Below are 20,268 nucleotides of genomic sequence, written 5' to 3' on the forward strand. Positions count from 1 at the left end.
AGCACTGCCCCCCCCCAGCAATAACCTGCAGGTTTGAGGTGATGGGAAGTGTAAACCAACACCCCCTCCTAGTGGCTCTGCAGGGAACTGCAGGCGGTTCTGTGCAGATCAGCAACCGATCGCATCTCCACACTAGGAGGATCTTCTGGTCATCGGGGGAGGGGGGCAGTCGTGACCTGCCTGGGATCAACAAAAATCTGACGGAAACACAATGACAAAAACACAACTCAACAATTACACTTGAACAGTGGTGGTAGCATCATGATCAGGGCTGGTTTAGCTTTAAAGACGGTTTGGCACCAAACGTAGGAGTTCGAATCAGTTTTCTGCCCCAATTGGCCCCTGATCCAAGCCCCCCCCCCCCCCCCCCCCACACACACACACACACACATTACCTCCATAAGAAGAACCAGAAGTTTCTTTGGATTTGATTGACTTTATTTTTAAGGCACCAGAAGTCCCTCTTTACTGCAGAACATTTCATATCATTTATGGTAAATTTGTGTTGCCCCTTTTTTGTTTTAATATATTTTCCTTTTTTTTTGTTGCTGTTTATTTAAATGTAGCAATGATTTTGGACACAAAACTTTTTTTTTTCTTTCCTCAAAGTACACACAAAGTTTTACATTATACACAAAATAAGTGTTTAAAAAAGACCTTTACAAAGCTCAAAATGCATACAATGCGTCACGCTATTAGGGGGGAAAAGTTAGGGGGGGGGGAGTAAAAAGGGGGGGGGAGGGTGAAAGGAAATCCTGGGCAGCGAACATCAACATACGGCTGATTCCCACGTTAGTCTTTGTAACATAAAAGCACAAAAATGAACAAGGACAGACGCAGCCTTAAACACATCCAGCGCTCTATGTAGACTCCACCCTCTTCATCGACTCCACCCTCTTCATCGACTCCACCCTCTTCATCGCATACATAGAAGCGCGTTTGCATGATACAGTCAGCTCCTCCTAACTTATATCAACACCCTTTCAAAACCGTTGGAGTTGAGCGCATGGAGAGTCGAGATCAAACTGAAGAAAAGAAACCTTCCACCACGAATGAGTGCGAGTTTTCTGCAGGCATGCACTGGCGTGTTGGCGTCTACGCCACCCGCATTTCACCGCCACGGGGTGCAGCGGGGAGCTATAGATACAGATCGGCTAAATGTACGGACGGCGTGCTGCAAGCTGCATTCACAAGCAGAGGATTACGTCAGCTTCAGTTTGAGTAAAGAACAGCAACACATTTCACCTGGTTCATCGTCGACTACCAGACCTGTACAACTGTTTATACACACTTTGATATGTACTGTATACACATACATACACAGCCTGGGGGGAGCAAACTCGGTGTTTCTTTTTATTGACGTTGTTTAGTATGCATTAAAAGGTTCCTGAAAAAATAAAATTGTGACAGCAGAAGGGTTTTACCCTGCAGATAAAAAAAAACACTGTTGCATTGTGGGGGGGTGGGGGGGGGGCAGGATTTTGAGTAAAATGGTCTTAAAAATCTAAATAAAGGCAAAACTGTGTTTGGGACAAAAACAAGTAGGTATTCCATTAGCTAGTAGCTAAATTCCAGAAGCTAGTAGCTTTTCTAGCTAAGATTGACGTGTTCATTTCAAACAAAGCAGCTTTTATTCTACAGAATCTCACAAATCATCAGAACTTTAGAATACATTTATGTAACCTTTACTCTGGATCTGGAAAGGTCAAAAGCAAACGACAAATGTTCTTTTGTGTTGTGGAGTCAGAGGCTGCGCCACTTCCTGGTGCGTTCCTGATTCTCCCCCCAAACTGTCCTGCACAGATGTCTAAACATAAGTAAGGAAATCGCTGATATGAGAAAATACGTGTAGTGCAAATATAAATGTTGTTATTTTAGCAGCATTTCGCGCTTAAAAAAAAACCCGACTATCGTAGAACGGGACTGTTTTGTTTTGTTCTGTTTTGTGTGACGTCATCCACAGAAAAGGGTTTCCAACCAAATGAAGTCATTTAGTCTTGCCAAAATAGATGCCGCCACATTGGAGCCAAACGTCGTCAGTAAGCACTGATCGGTCGGTCTGAGTCAACGTTTCTATGGCAACAACTCTCGCCAGTCACGAGTGAGCTTGTTGGAAGGCCACGCCCCTACCACTGAAAGCGGACTACACCAAATCTGTCAATCAACGGGTTGAAAAAGGTATCAGAACTATTTTGACCAATAGGTTACAATGGGTTACAGCGGTCTATTTGTCTATAGAGGTCTATGGGATTTTGGCTTCCTTGAACCTGCAGGTACTTCCTGTTTGGAATGGCAAGGGGGAGGAGTCACGCAGTCCGTTTCCCACAGACAGTCAATCCTTCCTAGTGAATGTTGGTCAGCTGTAAACGTCTTTTAAAGAACACTTGAGATGTTTGCATGCAGAGAGCACTGCGCACATCTGACCATGTCAATATTCAGGATCCCAGTCCAGAGTCTGAGCGGCGTCTTTAGATCCATCCATCATGAAAACGCTGTCAAACACGCCGCCTGTTTGTCTAGCTTCACTCATTTCTGTGGTAGGGGGTGGAGCCTCTGTTTGCAGATGCGTGAAGATCTCACACCTTCAGGACGGACTAAGACCACATGAGAAAACGCCGTAAACAGCTCCTTCCGTCTCTGCGCTAATCTGTTTTAGCTGTTTGAACTCTGGACTTGTAAGACTTTACTGTGAAAGAGCGAGGTTTGGCTTTTCCAGACCGGTCTTTGTCTAACAGAAACAAAGAAGTGCTTTCAGTTTGCAGTTCAGTCAGGATCAGACAGGATCTGCTCAGAGCAGGAGAAAGAACAGGAGCAGGATGACGAGGAAAAACTAAATTAAAAAAGTCAAGCTCAAGTACACAGAATAAAGAAACTAAACACCAGAGATGATAGGAGAAAAAAACTGTTTTTGAGGCAACCTTGTTATTGTCAATGTGAGCAAACCAGAGAAGCAGAGCTCTGCTAACAATTATGGATCTGAAGGTGGAGCTGAGCTGAGGGATAAAGGAGGAAATCTGGGGAGCAAAGTCGTGAATTTGGGGAGATTCAGGTCTCTGGCAAAAAGAGGAGGTGAGTGAGGAACACCATCTAGTCAGACTTGTCTCCATCTTCCTCGCGGTGGCTATCCACGCCGTCACGAGAGGCTTTCTCCTCCTTGGCCAGCTGGGCTTGAGAGGCCAGGAGGGAGGAGAGGGAGAAGAGGCCAGAGGAGGTGGTGACGGCGGGGAGGGCCGGCTGGCTCAGGCCCAGGGGCAGCGGCGTCATGGGCAGGGCCAGGCCCTGGAGCTGGGACAGCTGGTGAGCCTGGAGCTGCTGCTGCAGGAAGACGAGCACACTTAGCGTGGACGACAGATTCAGCACAGAACGTGAAAACGGAGCGAGAACCAGATGTGGTGAAGATCACAGCTGCAGCTCAGAGACTACAATCCATTTTCTCCAAGCAGAAGACTCATGCATCAAAACAAAGAGGCAGCTGCAGAATGACGTTTACTGGATTAACCCACAGTATGAAAAGGAAAAAATAAGATTTATATTCACTCTGGATTCCTCCACACAGTTTTAAGGCCACGATTATTAATAAATACATTAAAAATTACAAGAATAACGTCATAAAAGTGCAAGTTAAAAGTAATTAATGCACAAGAATAAACTTGTAATATTATAGGAAAAAAGTCGCAATATAAAAGAATAAAGTCTTAATATTACGAGAGAAAATTAAATTTTATAGGAACATAACTGTAATTTTAGGAGAATAAAATCGCAATTTTATGAAAAAAAGTCTTTTAATTTTATAATAAAAAATATAAATAAATAAAAAAAAAAAAGATTAAAAAAAAAAAAATCGCAATTTTACGAGAACAAAGTTTTAATATCAGGAAAAAAAATTCGCAATTTAAAGAAAAAAAAAGCTTGTAATTTTATGAGAAAAGTCGCAATTTTACAAGAATTAAGGTATAAATTTATGACAAAAAGTCAAATAAACTTGTAATACTATAGGAAAAAAGTCAAGAAGGTATGAGAAAAAGTTGTAGTTTTACGAGAAGAAACTCAAACTCGTTTCTTCTGGTTGATTTTTAATTTTTAAAATTCCTAATTAGCTTTACATGATGATTCCTTTATATGACTTCCAGAATACTGAGACAGTGGTCCCTCTTTTATCGAGGGAGTTGGCTAAAAAACGATAACCTTCAATAGACGACTGAAGAGAAAAACTGAACACACTCTGTACATGGAAGAGACTGACTGACAACAGCCAATCAGGACATTGCTGTTTCAAAAGAAACCAGCATGCAGAAAAAAACTCTGCGAAGCAGCGAGACCGCCAAAGGTGAAGTGCGAGATAGCGAGGGAAACCTGTAGGCGTGTGTTATGGGAATTTGAGTGAAACACAGAACCTCAAGAAAAGGCTGAAATTCCCCAAAGATCCCAAACTCATCGGGAAAAGTGACTTTCTCAGAGGAAGATCACAGGAAATGAGATGTTGGACATCAGAGATGTTACGTTTTTCACTGAAATTCAACATCTGAGGAAAATGAAACATGTAGTTTTAAATTAATACAGTCGTGGAACAATTTGTGTCCATTTGTTGGCTTTATCGATTCATCTGACTAATGTTTTTTTAATGACCTTCATAAATAGAGGGTCATTAAAGGAACCAACAGGATCGATCATGCGGATCAATATTTGAACCGATCATCATTAGAACCAGGTGCCAGAACGTCGTACCCTTATGATGGAGTTCATCTCTGGGGGCGTGACCTGCTTGGCCCTCTCGATGGCGGCCAGGACCTGCTGCTGGTGCTGGGGAGGGCGTTCGCGCGGCGAGATCAGGCCCGGCGGAGGAAAGAGAGACGAGAAGACAACAGCGGGACGGAAACAGGGGAAGGAAAGTTTGGCGGTGGTGGGAGGGGGGGTGAGGTCGATAGGTTAGATCAATACCAACAGTCCCTGACAGACTCTCCTACAACCCCCACTGCTGCTGCACCTCCCCCTCCACCCATTTAGCTATTCATCCAGTCACAAGCACGGGCAGAAAAACACAAAGCCTTGTGCGACAGCCGGGAATGGATGGCGGGATGGTACGGTGTAATGGGTGGAGGTCAACCCCCCCTCCCCCCTCCCACAGGGCAGATAAGAGCGGGGCTTATCTGAATCACTAAGCCATTTATTACACTGACACACAAACACTGAGAGAAAGGAAGAGTGGCGGAAGAAGAAAGAAGAAGAGGAGGGGGAGAGAAGGTCAGAAATGGCGGTGGGAGGTGTTCCATCAAATAGTAAGGTGGGTGGGGGAGGGGCGTGAGAGCTAAAGTGAGATGAGGTGATGATGAAGGACCAGAGGAGAGACGCTGAGGAGGTGCTGACGTAATTAGGCGGGGATGGGGGTGAGTACATTCACGGATTTGAGGAAGAGCGCTGAGGTCAAGGGGTCAAAGACGACTGTGTCGGCGTGGGCGTGGCGCTCACCTCCTGGGACAGGTAGGGCAGGACTTGTGCGCAGATCCCGTTGAGTCTCTTCACGATCTCAGCCTGTGGAAAGATTGATCCGGTTAAAACAAGACTAAACGTTCCCCGCTGTCCTGATTATGAACAAATGCTTGAGATAAAAGTTATTCTTTCAAATACTCGGGGGAGGGGTTCTTCTTCTTTTGTTGTTTTATCTACAGCATCAAAGGACTTTGCCTTCCTTCTTTCCTGTTTCATTTCCCCTTTTTAAACTCCTCCCTTTTTTCTACCCATCCTTCCATCCATCGATCTGTCTGTCATCCGACCATCCATCAATTCTTTCATCCATTTGCCTTTCCCTCCTTCCTTTATTTCATCTATCCATCCACCAATTATCAATTCTTTCACTCATCTTCCTTTCTTCCTTCATTTCATTCATCTGTCAATTCTTACATCCATCAGTCCATCCTTCCTTCATTTAATAAATCTGTCCTGTATTCCATCCATTCATCCATCCTTTTTTCCTTCCTTTATTTATTCCATCTGTCTAGAGCTGCACGATATGAGGAAAACCCGCGATATGCGATTTTAGTGATTAATATCGCAATAACGATATAATTTGCGGTACATAAACAAATAGCAAAACAACCAAAAACATTGTTTACATTTCACTGCGACAGTTTAAAAATTATACTCCAAATGCCCCTCGTCGACGTAGGAGGCAAACACCAAACATCAAACGGCTCATCTGATTGATCAACAACATAAACGGGTCATTCCGATTGGTTAAATGCGTAAAGGGATTTATTTTCATTTGTTCAATAATTCAAGCTGCCATGATTTTGTTTTAGCACATTTAAGGTAACCGTTTATTGGGATTTTCGCCGTCTTTTGCGGTATGCGTTTTGCACAGCTTGATGTCGCGATAACGATACATTTGCGGTATATTCTGCAGGCCTACATCTGTCCTTTACTTTTTTCTTTATTCCATCTATCCCTTCATTCCATCCATCCATCATTCCCACCTTTCTTCATTCCTTACTTCTTCCTTTATTACAATCCCTAATCTATCCATTCATCATCTGTCAATTCTTCCATCCGTCAAGCCTTCACTCCATCTTTTTTCTATTTTTAATCGTCCTTTTCCCCCTTTTTTGTTCCATCCATCCATTTATCCATCTGTTACCCATCATCCATCCCATAACAGTGATTATATGTGAAATCTAATTCCAGGTAAATTCAGCTCAAATGGGTGAAATCTTCCAGCACAGAAACTCTTTTTTTTTTCCTCATCCCAAGTTGACGGGAGAACTTTGACAGTTTCATAACTTTCTGCACACGATGAAATGTTTTTAAACAAAAACTTCCCCTCTGTCCATATTTAGGAACATTTATCTAAACTTTCATCTAAACTCAAACTATGTGGTTAACAGAGTTCAAAGAAATATGACGAAACACAGGCTAAGCCAGACAGTATTCATGTAATCGTGTGATAGCAGATTATTTAGAATATGGCCCAACTTCTGAACGTGATATGAAGGTTTAGGAGGCAACTCAACGAACTTTATTTGAAGAGGTCTAACACAAGTGTTGCATTAACTGTCTAAGCATCGCGTTCATCCATTTGATTTGTTCGTTTGGCTTTTGCCTAAGCACCTTCAAGGGCAGGTGAGGCCGCTTTCCTGGTTGCTTCATTACAAATTAAGGAGATAAAAGCTGTGGAGTTCATTTCGAGAGTAGAATCTGCATTTCATAGCAGCTCATGTGAGCTCTCAGAATGAGCTAATGAAGCAAACGAATGAGGGAAAGAAACGAGCAAAAAGCAGAAAAACAGCAGAGACCGAAGAGCTGCTTTCTGTCATCGGAAAAGGAGAACATCTCCCTCCATCAAACATGGAAAGGGCTGCCTGATGAGTGAAAGGGGGGGCACATGGCACCCCACTTTGATAACAGGCTAAATTTTATTAAACATTATCATCCTTAAAGCCTAACTCCAATGAAAATGATGTGTTTTTTCTGATGGAGGACATATGTAAAGTAAATAAGCTTAAAATTGCATTTCTGAGTATTTCTTTATTCAAATCGATGTGAATCAGAAGCCGACAAAAAAATGCCGTTTGAAAAAGCTGGAAGTCGTGTCAAATCTGCTCTGCTCCATTCTGATGCATCCAGACAAACAGATCAATGAACGTCCTTGTTTTCCTGGAACCTGAGCTGGAATCTGGATCTAAACTGTTCGGCTGGATCGCTCTGGAATTGCTCGCCTATTTTGTTGCAGTGTTAATGTTAGCTTGGGGTTGTGAGTGTTGACAAAGGAATGGTGCGAGGCAGGCTCACTCTGCGCCAACCGTCCCACCCACAAATCAGAGCCCAATTTCTAATCAACTCCTGCCGCTCTGCAGAAACTATGTCCTATGAAATGACAGGTTTTTTGATTTTTGGCAAGAAACGGCATCCTCATAATTAAAAGTGGGAACGCTTTAAAAATAGATCAGAAGATCATCAAAGTGGGGCTTAGATGAAGACATTTAGCATGTCTTAACTAATAACTGTGATTCATCAAGTTTAAAGTGAAGCCACAATTCCAGCCTCCACCTGTTGGGGGCAGCAAAAATGTGTTCATTTAGTCTAAAAGCCATGAAAAACACAACTTCACCACGATGAGCCTTTGTAAGCTCAATCACTCAGTACATCTGATCTAATTTAAAATAATCTGGAAGAACTTTTTAGCACTTCAGTGACGTTCCTTGAATTGTTTTGACCGTTTTGAGGAATTCATGTAATTCCAACAGATTCTAAGACTTTAAACACGCAACTGCTGTAAAGTCTTGCAAAGCTGCTTTTCCCAGCTGTCAGAATCCATTGGGTTTATGTCAAGTGCACAAATTGCAGTAATTTAAGGAGTGTCTGTGACTTCCTGTTGCCGGGGACAGCTTCTGTGCTAAAGAGTTATCTTTACTTTTGCAAAAGCTATCCCAGATTTTTATGAAGGAGTCAGTTCTTTACCATCAAGGCCCAGAGTTCAACCTTTTTTAGTAACCTCTAATAAACTAAACTGTGTAAAAATGATTTCACATGTTTTTTTGTGTGTATTGATTCCCATTGATGTGTTGGATTTTTGAAGAAAGACTTGTGTTTCGCATGATTATAGTTAAACTCCATCAAACCACAAAAAGTACCATTTGATGTCCCGGTATAAACTGTACATTTTGACCCCCCTCTCTGAAAACTTACTTAAGTAGATATGAAAATCATAATAAATGTTTTAAAGAAGATCTTCCTTTTCTCTTGCAAGTGTAAAAAATCTTTATGTCAGGATGAAAACAAGAAGCAGAGAAAGGAAAAAAGAAAAAAAAGGCTAGCCAGAACTTTTTCCAAAACTCAAATATCGTCAGAACTGAGCAGTTTTGTAGCCATCCAAGCATCATTGAATGAACCACAAACTCGTATGATTAATAAGAGTCAAATATGAGGCCCACCAACTACCAGCTAAGCCTCATAAAACTGTAACAAAGCAATGGTCCAAAAAACATCAACACATCTTCCTCAGAAGACCGAAAACATACAAAAGTACTCAAGTCAAAGTTCAGGAGTCGGTGTGAATTTCAGTAAATGTGCTTGACTGTAAACTGCATCAATATATAGAGTTAACACATTCATTGATATGGATAACAGCAGACATGACGTTCATCTACATGCCACCCTCTAAAGTTCTGATACTTCCAAAGATCCCATGGTTTGCCGGATCCGCTGAGGCTCTCGAACGTCAAGCTCCTTTCAAAACAGTTATTGGGAACAAACGCACTCAGATAAGCAGAAAACACAGAGCATTCAGGCCATTTTCATCCTTTCATTGCTCCTACATACAAGTCCATCTTAGTGTTTGTAATCCTCCAGTCCCTTTCTGAGATATGCAAAGCAGCAGTAATTGTGTTACAGCCTAATTCATGGCATGATGAGGGGAGGGGGGCCCTCCTAACTCGCATCAGGCATGCAGAGCGTGGCTCACTCCTACCGCTCATCATTACACACACAAACTCCCCAACCTCTCTAAAAAAGTCTCTTTAAATGTCAGGCATCACTCCTTACCATCTGTGAGTTTTACTCTCCTTTGCTGCCCTCAAGTCTGTTTTTTTCCAAGCCAATGGTAAAATTCTCTGCACCCCTCACTCACGTTGCTTTATGTTAGCTCAAATGGAGTAATTACTCACTAAAAATGCTTTTTGCATCTGTAAAGGTTGCATTGGACCCAGGGGTGTAGTTTTAGGGAAAACTCCGGTCACTACGGCGGCTCTGGTTTCTCCAAGTCTTAATGTTGTTTTGGATAAACTTCATTGTTACTCCTTTGATGCAAAAATAAGAAATAAAAATCATTCCAAATCTATTTAGAACTAAAAAACCAGCACCATCCCTAACATCCTTCAACAGCTACCAGTGCGGGAGGATTCAACCAAGAACAGGTCAACGTGGAGACTTTCACATCCCTGCCTCCAAGGCGATGCTCGCTCTTTCACGCAAATGATGAATCACAGTTTAAGGCTTAGTCACATGCATCCAGCATGAGGGTTAGCCTGTACAGGTGCTTTGGGTTACCTGGGTTGTCCGGGTAGTGGAGGGTTATAGAACGGAGCAGCGGCTCCCTTGAGGCTCGTACGGCCATCTTAAGGAACGTACAAATGTCGTGCGTGTGATACGTGTATCGTAAAGTATACTTAATCTAACGGAAGTTGTATGCCCTTATGTATGGGTATTGGTGTGGTAAAATCCCCTTAAGCCACACGCTAGTTGCTTGTAAAGTGCGAGCCCCTGCAACAGACCTGTATCCACCAGATGGGCAGTTGAGATTTATATCTGATTTCTTTTCAAAGACTTTTGCTTTTTCCTACCGATAGGTCAGCTTTATTTGTTTGCATTTTTTCTGTACACTAAAAAAGTGCTTTCCAGGAGTCCCATATCATAAGTAACAAGAACACAGCAATATGATGACAATCAATACCTTTATAACTAAAATAACTTTCCATCGTTATTGCTCAGACTTCAACATCTCACTGGTGCTGTGAGAAACTGTTAGTATTTCTGACTCTTTCATTTTCCCTACACATCTATGGGGGTTGATCTCTCGTTGATGGATTCTACCATTTAATTAACCGATTTGCAGACAGCTCCAGTAAACACAGACAAAATAAGCCACAGAGAGGTAAAAACCCAAGAGCTGGTGGTTTAAATGGAAGAAAACAGTCAGACCTCATGTCAAATAACACCCGCCTTTCACATCAGTCATTCAGGACTAAAACTTTAAAGGATTCGGCAGTTTAATGCCAACAAGCTGAGGTGCAAAAAAGAAAATCTTTTGTTTGATTACCCTCAACGGCTTTTTCATTGAAATTTTAATGAACTGAAGGAACTTTCAGCCTTGAATAAATATAGTTTGCTTGGAATAGAACTGTCGTCTTGTGCTTAGTGTTATCTGGGTTTTAGTCCACTAAAAAGTGGAATTTCCATTTATTTTGACTCACTGGATATAGATTTTGGCCATCGTGTCTTCGAAAGTATCCAAGAAAATCCAAGAAGGCCTGTACAATTAACCCAAATTTAATCGTTAATGCATTGCAAAACTGTGCAACATGTGTATCGCAAAAGACGACGTTTACTGCGTCATCTTAAATGTGGGGCATTTGCAGTAAAGATTATGTAAACTTTTATTTCAAAGAAAACTATTCTAGTGAAATAATAATTGTGTATTTCTTTTTTTTTAACAGAAGGTATCACCTTCTGATCCTCTGGCTGTGTCACAGATAAGAGTCATAAAATGACGCCTAGCTTCATAGTTTCCTCCTCACATTAAAACAGCCTGCAGGCCATTCAGAGCTAAGCATTCATGATGAAACGCTGAAGACATAAACCAGCAGTAAAGGGAAGCGCTGTGACTCAACGCGGCTTCATTTAACCGTCCCTGACTCGACCTCACATCTCTTCTCACGGGCAAAATGAGAAGCTGCAGAGAAAAAGACAAGAGAGGAGGGAGCTCTTCTGAATCGAGTACGACAAGCGCGATCAAGAGGGAGCAACTGGATGTGTGAGAGTGTGAGGGAAAGGAAGAGAGTGAAATAGAGATGGAGGTGGAAAGAGGAGGAAGAGTCTGGCTCTGCACAATAAGCTTAGACACGAATGCTCCCCGACACTCGTCTCCACACATCCCCTTCAATTCCGACTCTCTAATGGAATTCGCCATTTGCCGCGCCCACTCACATGGAGAAGGAGCACACGCACAGACTGAAACAGGACTACACAAAAGCACACAGCAGCCTCTGAACATGTGCCAGCAGTTTCGAGCATCATCACTGATGAAGAGGGGCACTTGTGCGCACACACCAAAGCTCGTCCTGGCAGGCTCAACCCACACCAACTTTTGGAGCTTTTTATTGCAGAGCGCCAAAACAAAGCACTTGTGGACGCACCGAAAATATTAAAAACGCAAATACACAACCTGGTTTCTGGACTGCATCCCTGCGATAAACGGGAAATAATGTAAGCGCCCAGATTTGTGAGTTTCGTGGTGCTCACCACAGCTCCCGTTTGTGTGGGTGCATTAATGCGAAGGTCTTTAAATCATGGAAGCTGCTACTTCTGTGTGCAAGTGCGACCATTAGTCAACGTGCGCTCGCTTCATCCAGCGCGGCTGTCAGAGGGGGGCCGTCAATCATGTGGCTAGTGTGTGTGTGTGTGTGTGTGTTTGCTCCAGACGAGGTCACCGATGAGGGCGAGCCCTTCGGAGGCCCATCGCTCTCTCCCGCCTACAGCCTGAACAGAAATGACTTCCCCAGCTTCAGTCAGACAAACTGATGTATGGCCAGCAGCTTCCCCCAGCCTTTTGTCTTTTCTGCAGCATAATCCTTCACAAGTCTTCAAAGGATGCGCTATACTCACTTTCTGAAGGTGAACAAATGAAAATGAAGGACTAACTTGTTTGAAAAAAAGGCATGTTTTTAGCACATGGCTGTGTGGCCTTTGTGTACAAAGCCAATGCAGATTGATGCAAACATCGAGTTATGGATTCTAAAAGTCTGGATCGGGGGGACACCCTGGACAGGTCGCCAGTCTGCCACAGGGCAACAATCACACACCCATGCACACTCACATTCACACCTATGAAGCATGTTTTTGGACGGTGGGAGGAAGCCGGAGCCCCCGGAGAAAACCCATGAATGAGGTCCCTCAGCCGGGCCTTCTTGCTGTGAGGCAAAAGTGCTAACCACTGCACCACCGTGCAGCCCGATTATTCCACTTTTAGCCAAAATCGAATGACCTGTGGTATTATCTAGGACATAGGCTGTGTCAGACTTCCCACCCTAACCCCTAACTATTGCCCTGCATTTTAAAAGCAATTCGGACACCACAGTCACTGCTTTTTGTTTTTTGTTTTGTTTAACAGCGGACATGACGTCATCGATTTCATGAAGTTAAAAACTAATTTGAGCATTTTGCGAAGATTATTTATGAGTCCATTGTCTTCTGAAGATAAAAACGTTAGTGATTTAATAAAAAAATACATTTAAATACACTTTTTTTGGCAAAAATTGCAATGCATTATGGTCTATATTCGCCGATCCAGTGAGCATTGATGCACACTGGGTTTTTACAGACTTCTGGGAAATTTCTAGGGCAGTGTTTTTCAACCACGGCACACTAGTGTGCCGCGGGAGATGGTCAAGTGTGCCGTGGGAAATTGCCCTCATTAACTGATCTGAAAAATTTTTCCATCTCCAGGAAATCAGCTCTTTGTTCATCCAAACAGGCCCTGATAAAACACTGAGTAGTTAGAAATATAAAAGATCTTAAAATTACTTTTTCTTTGTGTTTATTTAATTCTATTAAAGACATTTTAATAAGAATACCGGTACCGGTATAACTGTGTAAGGAAAAGTCCCGCCCCTTTAACTGTCTCCGCCAATCATTCTTGAAGGCTTAATCACATGTCATCAGTCTGACCAATCAGAAGTGGTTAAAGTCTTCACTTCCTTGTTCTTAATTCTGCTGATAAAGTCACTCAGTTCTAACAAAAATACCAGCTAGAGCTCGTCTTTAGCTGGTGGTTCATCTCTTAGAAAAAAACAGCCGCAACTTCCTGCTTTTTCTACCACAATTATCACAAAAATCCACATGAGATTGCGCGCGCGGGGGGGGGGGGGGGGGGGGGGGGTGTCGATCCATACAGACCATGAATTTCTGCTTTTTTTTTTTTTTTTGGATGCTGGTGTGCTGCGGGATTTTTGTCAAGGTTAAAGTGTGCCGTGGCTCAAAAAAGGCTGAAAAACACTGTTCTAGGGCTGTGCAGATACGGACGGCACTGCAAAATGGCGAGTTTTTTGTAGTGTTTCTGCAAACCCGCCCCCCTCCCCTCCCCATTACTGAGAGCTCTTTGTTTACCTGTTAGCTTACAGGTCCTCACGAAAAAATATGTATGAACATTTTGACTCTATGGGCTCACACAGCGATCTATGAACTTGATCCATCTTTTGAGCGCGGGCAACTGTGACGAAGGCCGTGTCACACAGCCACTACGTAGCTTTTGCCCATTTTTCACGTGAAATGTCGGTCTTTCGTGATACATGCGTGATCTACGTCATTCATAAGATGCAGATGTGCGTCGAGGGTCTCAGACGTCGGGTCTTTACGTGATTTTTGAGCAGCTCAGAATTTTCTTTATGTTGTTTATACACAATTATTACGTAAATCATATGCTGTTGTGCATGATTTTTATGAGATACATACGCAAATGTGTGTCTTTCCACAACTGCGTATGTCTAATGGAATTACCAACGCATGTATCACCGATGTATAACATTTGTACAGCGCACATTTCACATTCAAATTACGTAATTGACGCACGAATCACTCATAAATTCCATTTGAACAGCGCAATAATCACGTGCGGTTCATGTTCTACGTTGATTTACGTGTTCTTTACTTGGTTTATTCGTAATTCTTTTGTGATTTCTAGTGGTTCATTCAGGATACATATTGTGACAAAAATATGAAAAACCACAACTTTTCTCACGTTTTCCACGTAGATTCATGTATGACCAATTTTTTATGCATGCTATATGCGCAAAATGTACGAAGCACTTGTGTGACTAGAGCTGTGACGGTGAGGGATTTTTGATCACTGGAAATGCAACCCCTTCTAGTTAGAAATGCTTTATTCCGTCTGATCCAACATGTTTATCCAAGAACACGAGTTTCAGATAAAGTTGACGTACCTGTTTGTGCATCTCTATGTTGAGCCCGTAGGACATCTCGTAGTACTAGAGAGAGAGAGAGAGACAGATGGATCAATGAGATTAGCAAATAAAAACGGATTCTGGAATAATCTGTTTTCGCAATAACTACATGTGACAAAGTCTCGTTTGATGTTACTGAATATTCAGATAACATTGGGATGATGTTAAGTAGGGTCAGGGGGTCGCTCCCGGCCATCATGGGAGGAAGGTGGGATACAACGGGACGCGTAAACGCCAGGCTGCCACACGGCAGCAGAAATAAAAGTCTAAATTAGAACCTGCGAGGAATGAAATAGACAAAAAAGGCTTTCATTTAGAATGAGGTTCCTCAAAATTAAAAGTGACATGTTTGACATCTTAATGACTAGCACATTTAGCAACAGATTTCAGCGAAAAACAGAAAGAAAAAAAACACTTCCGTGCTCAAACACAAAGACACGGAAGGAACCGGGAGCGACAACACAATGAAAAAAAAGGAGCCTTTGTTGTGCGTGAGTGCGTGTTCACTGTTAATGAGAGGGCCACCTTCTGGGCTTCAACTCTGTTAATCACCCACTCTGTCTGCAGGGGTCGGACTCTGTCACTGGAAAACAAACACAACGCTGATCTCTTTCTCCTGCTCGCCTGCACACGCACACACATTTTTCTCACTACGTGGTTTTCTCGGGCGGGCGCACACGCATACACACAGCTTTCCGCCCACGCCGAAGCTCCCTAAAGTAATTACAGCACTGGGGAAATGGAGGTGCCGCCGGCTGGGGGAGTGGGGGAACCTGATATGCCATTAGAGAGGAGTGGGGAGATTGCTGTGGGGATACAAGACTGGGCTTGCTGCAGATGGAGAGGAAATGCTTATGAGCGTGCACTCTGGTGTTTTTATTTGCAGGAAAACAACAAAATGTGGGTTTTAGACATGCAAGAAAGACGAAAAGCATAAAAAAACATTAAAAAACAAACATGTCAGCTATTTAAAATCACATAAACCACAACAAAGCCTGGTTTTTAATGATAGAAAGTATTATGATCAGAATAAAGGGAGGAAAACTATAAAGATATTTGTTAACTTTCTACAAACCACTTCTTAACACAGGTTTTTCAAATTCCACATGAATTTTTGTTCATGTTCAAAAGCCTGGAAGAACAACGACAGAAAAGCTCACCCCCCACGCATTTCTGACATGACACAGGGAACATGTGCAGCCCCTTATCTGGAGCAGCTTTCACACAAGAAGGCTGCAGATTTTCGGGACAATTGGTCTGGACCTCTTTGTGCAGTCGCTGCTAACACATGCGCTGCACAGCAGGAGACTTCCTGCAGGAGATGAAGTCTCTCCGCTGAAAACACGAGAAAGACACAAAGGAGCATTCGCCCTGAAGGAACAGCGACGCTTCAGCAAAGCGCTTCCAGAAAGGCTTAAACCGTATTGTGACTGCATTCAAAAAAAGACGTGGAAATGCAACATCTACTGTTTCTAAGCTGCATTTATCTAAAGATTTCCTAAAACAACATTTCTGTTGAAGGGACTAAATCATGCAAAATCAACTTTTTTGAGCTTTTTAGTGGATTTTAATGTTTTTAAATTTTTTTACTTTATGTTTCACACTAAAAACAACCCCAAAGTGGTATTTTGATCCATTCAGGTATTTCCAAGCGTTCCTCACAAAAACCTGGTCTCTGAGAACCACCAATCCACGACAACGAGTGGGTTCTCGTATTGTGACATCACAAAGTGTGGAAACGCCCCTTCCAGGAAGAGTCTGCACTGCCAGCCCCGCCCTCAGGCCGACACACACACCCACTTTCTCAGGGGAGCTAGCAGTGATCGGCAATTAAAGAAAAAAATTAAAACGCTTTCATTTTTCTATGCACAACATGCTATCTTTGCAAAAGTTTGCACAACGTGAGAAAGGCGGAGCCTCAGTGATTAAGTCGCCTTACTTCCAGGTAGGGAAATGAGCAGCGAAAATAACCCATATTTAATAAATAATGTGTTCTTTAGTGTGCCAAAGGTAATATATGATCATATATATGGATATAGTTTAGTCTGAAAGGCTATCAAAAGCATATTATTGGCCCTGAAAGGTTCTAAAAGTTTATAGCTACAAACATACAAATAAAATGAAATAACCTTGTTTTAACATTACAGAAAATAGAAAAGGCAGTGTTTGTCTCTTAAAACAGGCCAACAGCTGCAGTTCCAGCCTAATTCAAAGACACACTCAGGAAGTGTGTGTCTGAGTGTGTGCGCGCGCGTGTGTGTATGAGAAGAGTGTGTGTTTGCTGGCCTGCTGATGGAGGAGAGAGGAGTGCAGCACTGCAGATTAGATGAGATTAAAGACAGTCAGAGGATCAATTAGAGGCAAAACATCAGACGGCCACAGCTCCAACAAGCAACAATGAGATTAGTCTGGAGGTGAGGCAGTTAGAAGCACGTCTAGATGTTTGCTAGCGTGTGTGTGTGTGTGTGTGTGTGTGTGTGTGTGTGTGAACATGCACAAAAGATGAAGAAACAAAGGGAATATAAGAATTCTGGGAAAATATGAGGGCTGTGTGTTTCTGACAAACGAGTCAGGTAATATTCCTAAATCTTTCACTTCATCCATCAGACATAAAACGTCAGATTTATCTCCATCTACAGCTCTGCTTTGAAGCATTTCTCTGCAGCTGCTCTGGTTTGTGTCGAGTGCTGAGCAGCTGCTGGTAGTACTTGACATTTTTACTACCTACATTCAGCATGTTGCTGTCATGTATGTTTTGTGCTGCAGGATCTGACAGTTGTTAATACGACAGAATTATTTCACAAAAAACGACTGGAAACACAAGAACTGAACCTTGAGAAAGTAAAAAGACTTGATTCAAGAAGAATTGTCTGTTTTGCAAGAAAAATAAACGGATCAAGAAAGCTTTTCAGCAGCAAAGAAATCAGACAGAAGAAATGTCTTAATGACTAGATTGGTGCAGCGGTAGGGCGGTCGACCCATGATCGTAAGGTTGCAGGTTCGATTCCCGCCTTGTACACCCATGAGTCGAAGTGTCCTTGGGCAAGACACTGAACACCACCTTGCCTCTGGTGGTGGGCGGGCGCCTGTGTTTGGCAGCGGAGCCGCCACCAGTGTCTGAATGTGTGAGTGAATGTGTGTGTGACTGGGTGAATGGGTCTGTGACTGTAAAGCGCTTTGTCCTTGTAGGAAGAAAGGCGCTATATAAGTATACGCCATTTACCATTTACCATATTTTCCTAAAAATGGGAATTCTTAGAAATACCTCTTTATACCCACTGGCTAATTTCTTTGGTTAATTTGAAGGAATTTTTTCAAATATAAAACATTTTTGGCTCATTTCTAAGGGCCCTGTTTTTGCAGTGGAGTATTCAAAAATAAAAAACTGGGGTAAAAATAAGAAATGATTTAAACTTTACTATGACGATCGATTGATTTTATCAACCCAGCACTAATAAAAACAGCTTTTATATAGCCGGTGCTACTAAGATCCACGAGTTTGCCCCACGTTCAAGACGTTTAGGCCGTGGTGTTCCTATTGGACAAGTAGGGAGGGGCTTCATTTTCTACCGTTTACTAGCACACGTTTGCCACCTACAGTTGGAAGAGGCCTAGTGCGAAATGTCAAAGTGATTTGGCGGTTCGGTTAATTGCTAGCATCCTTGCAATGGTGGATATGGATTACCGCCATGTCAGAAAACTGGCTTTGGTTTATCTTTATTTGAAAAACAAACAACCCCGACATAAAACTAAAAACAAAACTAAAGCTAAACGACACTATTTAATCCGAGTCCCTAATTGGTGAAAGTTCAACCCGGTTTAACTGGCACTGAGCGTTCAGTGGCCACGCATTTGGTACATGGAGCTGAAAACAGTCGTAAAAACGTGTGTAGCTATGCGTGAACGCAGGAGTTTTGGACAAACGCGGAAGCCCAAAACGCACGTCTCCGTAGACTTTTCATTAGAAGTGGCCGTAGCTTTAAATGAACAATAGCTAAACGTTGATCACAGATTTTCCACTGCAGATCTGCTCACATGCAATTTTCAACTCACCATGATATAATGACGCTGCATCTCAGACTTTTCACTCGCCAGCTTGTCACATTCAAGCTTCAAACTGAAAAAAAGAGGGAAAAAGGGTCAGACATGTTTATTCAGATGGTCTTTCTTTCTTTGACATCAGGTGACTCTCTTCCTTTGACCTGTGGCGCTACCATTATTCCGTGCATCATGTCGTTAATTTCCCCACTACCCTATTCATCTCACCGCTACCTTTCTGCGTCGTGATTGGCGCCTCCATCATCCCCGTTTTACCCGACGCCGTCAGCATCTTCACTGCTTTTGGCAGGTCCTGACCGACCGAACACGGGCGAAGGGCTGTGACTTAAACAGGGATGAACTTGCTCTGAACTGCAGCCAAAAAATCTGCTCTCCGAGTCGGAGACAAGGCAGTGGAGTGAAATGTCTAAACACGGTGTGGCGTCACAGTTTCCCCAGCGACCCAGACCCGGTGAAAGCCATTAGCTGTAATCATGTCAGCGCTGATGTCCCACAAGGCGACAGCGCAAAGGAGAGCGCGTCGACAAGGCGGCCTCGTTGCCAAATAAAAATGACAAAAAACGGCATATTCCATGACTTGACTGATGCGGCCGGTTAGAATGTGCCCGTATCACAAGTTATTATAGGTTCTAATGACTCTGCGAGGCTCCCTGGCATTCAGACAGGTGATGGAAAGGTTTGGGTTTGGATAAAGCCCACAGTCAGTTTGATCATGTGTGCATGTTGATGTGCATGTGTGCAGTCTACAGAAACGACAGCCCGATTATGGAGACCGCAGCCTTTACTGAGGTCCTAATGAAGAATTTCATGTTTTTCCCCCCCACACAGACATTTTTCTGCTAAACTAATCCTAAACAGAGACATTGCAGACATTTGTATGCCGAAAAATTATCAAGTGTCAGCATTAGCTGGTCATTTCTGTAGGAATGCTGAGGAAAATGCTCAGTCAATTATAATGTGAATAAAAAAAACCTAATTTAGAGGCTATCAGGGTTCAACCCCAAAAGATGGTTGGTTGTAAGACCCTTTGGCTATATTGTGCAGCCAGTCTGACCTAAACTTTTACAGAGACTGGAGGTTTTCTTCAGAGAAAATAGCACATTTAGAAGGACTCGCACAGCTATCAGTGTTTAGTCAAAGGTGATGGAATCAGAAAGTAATGCGGCTCAATAAGCCTTTTCAAAGGTTTACAGTGAGGCTGCTCCACAAATGACCCAGAAACAGTTTGCAACGCTTCTCAACTCTTTCAAACTGTACAATAGATGCCAATTGTTTCCTTTTTTTAGAGCTCCAAACTCATATCAGAGATCTGGAACGAGCGGGTGTGACATCACCCATAGAAAATAGTTTACTTCCTGGCTCCAATCAAACGAAGTCAACTCTGTTGCCTTTTTTTCCCCTGATATATGGTCGCCGCCATGTTTGAGCCAGATGACATCAGCAAGCAGCGATTGGTCCAAATCTGTCTAAAGAAGCGTTTCTG

The 20,268-nt window shown here is 42.7% G+C and overlaps 1 protein-coding gene across 4 annotated transcripts in view; it reads right to left on the bottom strand.

The window, feature by feature from the left end:
• Nucleotides 1–420: 420 nt before the first annotated feature.
• Nucleotides 421–20,268, bottom strand: part of aes (amino-terminal enhancer of split) — a 43,007-nt gene continuing 23,159 nt past the window's right edge. Inside the window, exons 3-7 of one of the 4 annotated variants that reach the window (XM_011474520.3) lie at nt 18,780–18,843; nt 14,706–14,750; nt 5,467–5,529; nt 4,726–4,800; nt 421–3,312 (exon numbers count right to left, since the gene is read on the bottom strand). In XM_011474520.3, coding sequence (XP_011472822.1) covers nt 3,088–3,312; nt 4,726–4,800; nt 5,467–5,529; nt 14,706–14,750; nt 18,780–18,843 — 472 coding nt within the window. In that variant the 3' untranslated portion in view covers nt 421–3,087. Of the gene's footprint in view, nt 3,316–4,725; nt 4,801–5,466; nt 5,530–14,705; nt 14,751–18,779; nt 18,844–20,268 lie in introns of all 4 variants that reach the window. The other 3 variants (XM_004068349.4, XM_004068350.4, XM_011474521.3) reach the window with 3 other exon arrangements.

Source organism: Oryzias latipes, chromosome 4 (genome assembly GCF_002234675.1).
Source record: "Oryzias latipes chromosome 4, ASM223467v1".
Lineage (NCBI taxonomy): Eukaryota > Metazoa > Chordata > Actinopteri > Beloniformes > Adrianichthyidae > Oryzias > Oryzias latipes.